Source organism: Castor canadensis, chromosome 1 (genome assembly GCF_047511655.1).
Source record: "Castor canadensis chromosome 1, mCasCan1.hap1v2, whole genome shotgun sequence".
In the NCBI taxonomy this organism is placed as follows: Eukaryota; Metazoa; Chordata; class Mammalia; order Rodentia; family Castoridae; genus Castor; species Castor canadensis.
Genome location: NC_133386.1, coordinates 207,653,471 through 207,660,252, shown reverse-complemented (window position 1 = coordinate 207,660,252; position 6,782 = coordinate 207,653,471). Strand labels below are relative to the sequence as shown.

At 56.9% G+C, this 6,782-nt stretch overlaps 1 protein-coding gene across 1 annotated transcript; it reads right to left on the bottom strand.

Annotated features, from left to right (window-relative positions):
• Positions 1-1,039: 1,039 nt before the first annotated feature.
• Ins (insulin) lies at positions 1,040-1,992 on the bottom strand. The gene is made up of 2 exons (XM_020168818.2): positions 1,795-1,992; positions 1,040-1,225 (listed from the first exon to the last, which is right to left on the bottom strand). The coding sequence occupies exons 1-2, from the start codon at positions 1,979-1,981 to the stop codon at positions 1,080-1,082; spliced, it is 333 nt and encodes a 110-aa protein (XP_020024407.1). The 5' UTR covers positions 1,982-1,992; the 3' UTR covers positions 1,040-1,079.
• Between the last annotated feature and the right edge of the window lie 4,790 nt (positions 1,993-6,782).

Below are 6,782 nucleotides of genomic sequence, written 5' to 3'. Positions count from 1 at the left end.
CCCTGGCACCCACTGGGATCTCATCTGCCCGACAGGTGGCACTTAGACTGGTTATCTAACAGAGGCCTGTGCCCGTGGTACTGGAGAGGGGGTTCCTGTCATGGCTCCCCCAAATCTGGGCCCAGTCTAAGGCTTTGACCTTGGCCCTGAGTGTACTCAGGATGGGGAAGGGAACTGCTAGGTGTCTGGCTACTTTAGCAAGAGACCCTTCCTGGCTGGAGGGAGAGGCCGAGGAGTGGCAGGGAGCCTTACAGTCTCCTGAGCAGTGTTCACAGGGCCTCACAGTGGGGAGAGGGCCTGAGAGTGGGGCTCTAAGGCCTCTGCCTGGTGTCTACAGGGGTCTTTCACTCTGTTCCTCACCCATGGGGGCCATTTGTCCTGGCCTGCTTCCTCCAAGGAACTAGTGAGTCCCTTAGGGTGTCTGGCTAGGGACTGGGATGGCCCTGAGAGAGGGGTCCTACTAGGAGGTCCTACCTCTGCACCCTTTCAACTCTTCTCCACCTTGCCCTGCAGGACCCATCGCCAGCCCAACTTCTGACCCCCACAGGGACTGCATCAAAATCACTCTAGAAACAACCAGGGAAGAGGGCTGGTGGGAGCAATTGCTAGAATGTTTTAGTCTTCTTTTCTCCCAAAGTTCTGCTGGGGCCTTGAGGGCCCAGTGCAATGGGGCAAGGAGGAGTCAACAACTAGCTGCCCATCCCAGCTTCCCAAAGAGCCTAAAGTCTTCCTCTTCCAGCTGCAAGCAGCAGGTGGGAGGACCTAGTTCTCCTTTAGCACCCCAGTGTACAGGCTGTGGGTGGCTGACAGGTGCTGGACACTTTGGGAGAGCCATTGCCCAAGCCCTGGAACTGGACCAGTGTGGGTGACTGTGTGCACACCCAACTGGCCAGGAGGAAGCAGGAGATGAAGAGAGTACCAGGAAGGGGTTCTCAGGCAGGTTCCCCAAGACTGCCATGGCCAGGCAGGTGGGCCAGCACGTACCCTCCCCTGGCCAGTCTCCACTACCCCCACACACAGACAACTCAGCAGGGCTCATTGACGGGGTTTATTCATGGCAGGGAGAGGGAGGCGAGCATCTAGTTGCAATAATTCTCCAGCTGGTATAAGGAGCAGATGCTCGTACAGCACTGGTCCACGATTCCACGCTTCTGTGGGGCCACTTCCAGTGCCAAGGACTGCGGGCCACCCACCCCAGGACCCCCACCTAGCTCCATCTGCCCCACTGCCGGGGTGATGGTGCCAGAGAGGATCAGAGCAGCAGCGAGGGGACAGAGAGACACAAGATGGCCCAGTCAGAGCAGCAGGGTGTCTATCCGCCCATGTCAAACTCTTCTTCTCATCCTGTCCCCACCCAGGCTGGGCCCAGGCAGCAGGGGCTGCCCATGCAGAGGGTAGACCAGTGGACACAGAAAGAGGGGGCTACAAAGCCCATATATTCTGCCACTGTCCCCTAGTCTCAGGACAGTACAATGGGAAGCCTGAACAGGTGTCCACTGGTACTCAACCCGGGACCTGCCCAAATTCTAAATCTCACAGCCCAGGAGTCTCGGAGGCAGGGCCCTTGCCCACTCCCACCAGCCACTGTGTTCATGTGTCCTCCGCAGAGCCCTATGGGTATGTGCCCACAGGCAAGCAGGCATGCAGGCAGGTGGGTTAGGGTATCCCCTCCCCCAGACCACCACCACCCAGGACGTGATCTATATGATAAAATTCATCCCTGAATTCAGTGCCTGGCACTGTGGGAGCTCCAGGGGCAAGGACAGCCAGGGATAGTGGGTGGCAAGTGCTTACCCTGAGGGTCCTCTACCTCCCGGCGGGACTTGGGTGTGTAGAAAAAGCCACGCTCCCCACACACCAGGTAAAGTGCCTCCACCAAGTGGGAGCCACAAAGGTGCTGGTTGACGAAGGCCTGGGCAGGGTCAGGCCCCCAGAGGGCCAGCAGGCCCAGCAGGGGCAGGAGACGTGTCCACAGGGCCATGGTAGGGGGACAATGACCTGGAGGATGATCAGAAGTTGAGGCAAGCTGAGGGGCAGGTGCCCAATCCCAGGATTCCCAGAGCAAAAGAAGAGCCCGTGTCCTCCCCCAGGACCCTGCAGTCCCAGCCGGGCAGCGTGGAGGGCACAGACCTGCTGTCTGACCACCTCAGGAGTGCAGCTGATCCCTCAGGGCTGGGAGCTGCTGGGTCCCCTCTGGCTTTATAGCCCAGAGTCCACCTCCCCTATCCCTAGCCCCTGCTGGCCTGGCTCATTATGGGCTCCAGGGGGGTCAGCAGATGGCCAGGGGACTGAAGTTGCAGTTTCTGGATCATTTCCCAGGTGCTGGCTCTGCAGGAAGAGCTCCTTGGTCGTCAGCACCTCTGTTCAGGCCCTGGGGTCATTAGAGTGTTAATGAAGGACCTGACGGTCCAGGCTGGCCCTGATTGCGGCAGGAGAACAAAGCCCGCCCTGGTCTCAACTGAGCATTTTCCACATTAGTTCAGGAGAGGGAGAGCTGTGGGGATGGGGGAACTGTGTGCCCCAGCCCTGGGACCCTGTCTCCAATTCTCAAAGGCTAGCCAGCATTGTGGGACTGGGAACTGTCCTGTCCTTGCTGCCTGTGCACTACTCATCCACAGGACCTCAGCCCCAACTGAGACCCCCACTAGCTCACCCTCGGGGGTAGAAAGAAGGCAGAACCAAGAGACAAATGACAGTGTGGCCCTTGCCGTGGTGGCCCCTGATGGAGTGACTCTTGACGGGGTGGCACTCATTTCCCATCTTCAATGTGAGGGAAGAAGAACCCCCGCACCACACCACATCCAGGCACCTTGTCAGCCCTTACCCCTTATCCTGGAGACCCCTTTAGGTCAGGGTCACAGCCCCATCACCCACCCACCCTTTAAGGTGGCCTGGGCTGAGAGCCCATGGCACATCCCATCCAGTGTCCGGCTCCCCAAGACAGGCACCTGGAGGCCCTGCCAGTCTCTACCAGGGGACGTATGCCTCGGAGCCCTCACTGCCTACTGCCTCCACCTGTCTCTTAGCATAGTGCCTGGGCAAAGGAGTTCCAGCTGTGAGACCCTCCCCAGCCTCTACTTGGAAGGGTTGGGAGGCCTGTGCTCCTCCTATCCCTGCCCCCCTGCCTGAGCATCAATCCCTCCTCCTCATCCTGACAGTAAAGACCCTCTGTCCAGGTGCTTGGGCCTTGGGACACTCAGGGGCAGAGACCCTGCTCTTATCCCAGCCTTAGGTGCCCCCACTCTATGCAGGATTTTGTAGCCATGGGGCCTGAGCTGTGTTGGGGGCCCTTGCTCTCCACTCCCCACTGCAGTGCTGCAGGACCCCATAATGTAGTCAGGAACATGTGGGCACCCCCAGGAAGGGAGGCCTCTCAGCAGGAAGACCAAGGTGGAAGATACCGCACTAGGGGGCCTCAGGGAGGTGAGGTGGGAGGGAGGTGAGACCCTGCTACCTTATAGCCTTCCCCAAGGTCACAGTGAAGGTCATGGCCCTCCTGAGGTCTTGCCGGGGTCACAACCTCCCTGGGATGTTGGTTTTTTGGTTTTAAGCTAGGGTCTTACTATGTAACCCCAGGCTGACCTGGAATTCCTGCCTCAGCCTCTCAAATGCTGTTCAGCTGTGGCCACAGTGCCTGGTTCTCCCTAGATCCTAAAGGAACTCAGGCCATCGCTACAGTCTCGGTGACATGAGGGACTCTTCTGAGCATCTCCCAAGGGCTCAGCGCGCACTGCAGGATGTTAGGCTTAAGGCCTCCCAGGGTCTCTGTAGGGATCACAGCTTAGCTTAGGGGTTCAGGGACATCCCCAGGATCACAGGCTTCACCAGGACCTCACTGTTACCATATAAACCCAGGCATGAATGGGGTTTAGTGACCTTCTTGGAGTCTAATGAGGCTCAGAGGTTCCCCAGGGTCTCAGTGGGGCTTATAGTCTTGCCCAGGGCTCTAAGTAGGTTCACAGCCTTCCCAGAGTCCTGAAGGGAATGATAGACTTGGGGAGATTACAGCAGGGCTCAGGGACTTCCCCAAGCTCTCAGAGGGGTGTCAGGGCTTCTCCACTGTGTCCGTGACCTGCAGTCCTCTCTGAGTCTGCAGGGTGTCAGAGCACTTTATATTTTCCAGTGTTCTGGAATGGGTTCAGAGCTTTCTCAGGTGTCAGTAGGGCTCCAGCCTCCCTTGCAAACTCAGTGAGCTCACAGCCTCCCCTACGGTGTCAGTAGGGCTCACAGCACTCCTCACCTGGGCTTGCAACTTTTCCTAAGGCCTTTGGGATTCAGGACCTTGCCTAGGGTCTCACTGCTTTCTTGCAGGGTTCTAAATGAACTCCCACACCCCTCCAACGACAGAAGGGCTCAGACCCTTCCTCAGAAGCCCCTGGCCTTTGTCAAGGTCTCAGTGTGCCTTAAGGCTTTCCGGGGCACACATGGGACTAACAATGTTCCAAGAGTCTCAGTGGGCGAGGTGAAGTCCCATGGGTACCAATGCTATTTAATATCTTTGCTGGGGTCTCAGCATGGCCCTGGGCCGTCCCTGAGGATTCAGTGTAGCTTAGGGACTTGTCCGCAGTCTCAGCGTGGCTGGAGATCTTCCCTGGTGGCCTTCCACAGTTCTCAGTGGGACTCAAGGTTTTCTCTGGGGACCCAGTGGCACACAGAGTCTTTCTCAGGATCTCAGTGTGGTTCTGAGCCTTCCCTGGTGTGCCAGTATGGCTTAGAACATTCCCTGGGGTCTCAGTGAGCTGGAAGCCTTTCCTGGGGTCTCAGCATGGCCCAGGGACTTCCCTGGGGACTCAGCATGCCTCAAAGCCTTCCCCAGGGTTTCAGTATGGCAGGAGGGTTTCACTTAGGTCTCAGGGTGTCTCAGGGACTTTCCCAGGGTCTCAGTGTGACTAAGGGTCTTCCCTGGGGACTCAGTGTGACTTGGGTGTCCCCCAGGAAGTCAATGTAGCTAAGAATCTTCTCTGGGTTCTCACCAAGGCTCAGAGTCTTCCCTGGGGTCGCAATGGGGCTGTGGACTTTCTTTGGGGTCCCAGTGTGACTCAGGTCTTCCCTGGGGTCTCAGTGTAGCTGAGTATCTTCCCAGGGATCTCCTGGGTGTCTCAGGGTCTTCATTGGAATCTCGGTATGGTCAGGTTCCTCCTAGCATCTCCGTGTGGCTCAGAGCATTTCCTGGGTTCTTAGTGAGGCATAAGGTCTTCCCCAGGGTCTCAATATGACTCAGAGTCTTCCTTGGGTTCTCAGTATAGCTCAGGGTCTCCCTAGTGTCTCAGTGTGTCTTAGGGTATATTCTGGGTTATTAGTGTGACTTAGGGTCTTCCCTGAGTTCTCAGTGTAGCTCAGTGTCTTCCCTAGGGTGTTGATGTGACTCAGGTGCTACCCTGGGTATCAGTGTGGCCAAGGGTCTTAGCCAGGGTCTCAGCATGACTTGGGTCTTTCCTGGAGTCCCACTGTGGCCAAGGAGTTTCCCTAGGGTCTCTGTGTGCCCTGGGAACTCCCTGGAGTGTCAGTATGACTCGGGGTCATCCCTGGGATCTCAGTGTGGCTGGGGGTGTTTGCAGAGGTCTCAATGGGGCTTAAGATTCACCCCAGAGTCTCAGAAAGGTTCTGTGCTTTCCCTAGGGTCCCAGTGTAGGTCTTCCCAGGGGTTTCAGTGTGGCTAAGAGTCCCCGCTGGGAACTCAGGGTAGCTAACAGTCTTCCTGGAGGTCTCAGGGTGTCTTAGGGCCTTCAACAGAGTCTCAATGTGGCTCAGGTTCTTCCTGGGCTCTTTGTGAGATACAGGGTCTTCCCCAGGGTCTCAGGGTATATTCTGGAGATTCTTGGTGTGATTCAGGTTCTTCTCTTTGTTGTCAGTAGCTCAGGTTGTTCCCTGCCATCCCAGTGTGGCTCAGAGCCCTTCCTGGGACCTCGGTATGTCAGGTTCTTCCCAGGCATCTTAGTGTGATCAGGGTCATTCCTGGAGTCTCAGTAGGACTCTGGGCCTTTGCTGGGTCCCAGAAGGCCCAGAATCTTCCCTGTGGTCTCAGTATGCCTCACTGTCATCTTTGGGATCTCGGTGTGACTGAAGGACTTCCCAGGGGTCTCAGTGTATCTGGGAGTCTTTCCTGGGGTCTCAGTGTGGCTCAGAGACTTCCCTAGGTTTTCAGTGTGGATCTAGTCCTTCCTCAGGGTCTCGTATCTCAAGGTCTTCCTGGGGAGAACGTGGTTTTCCCTGGGGTGTCAGTGTGGCTCAGGGTTGTCCCTGGGATCTCAGTGTGACTGTCATTCTTCCCAGGAGTCAGTCTTAGGGTCTTTCCCAGGTCTCAGTGTGGATGGCTCTGAGCCTACCCAGGGTGTCAGTATGCCTTAGGACATTCCCTGGGTCTGGGCCTTTCCTGGAGTTTCTGTGTCACTCAGGGTCTACTCCAGGTTGTCTGTGTGGCCAAGAGTCTTCCCGAGGGTCTCAGTTTGACTTGGGTCTTCCCAGGGTTCTCAGTGTAGCTCAGGGTCTTCCCCAGGATCTCAGTGTGACTTAGGGCCTCCCCTGGGGTCTCTGTGTGGCTCAGATCTTCCCTGGGTCTCACTGGGGCTTAAGTTCTTTCCCAGCTCCAGCACTTCACGAATGGTTCTGTTTGACTCCAGGGTTGCAGGGGTTATCAAAGTTGATGAGCTAGGGACAAAGAAGGTGACAGAGCTGCAGTGGATGGAGGACAGAAGAGGATTGAGGGAAAGGCCTCCAGGGCTCTGACTGGTCTCTTTGCCACTGTGCAGGAATCCTGGCCTGTTCCCTGCAAGGCCAGAAGC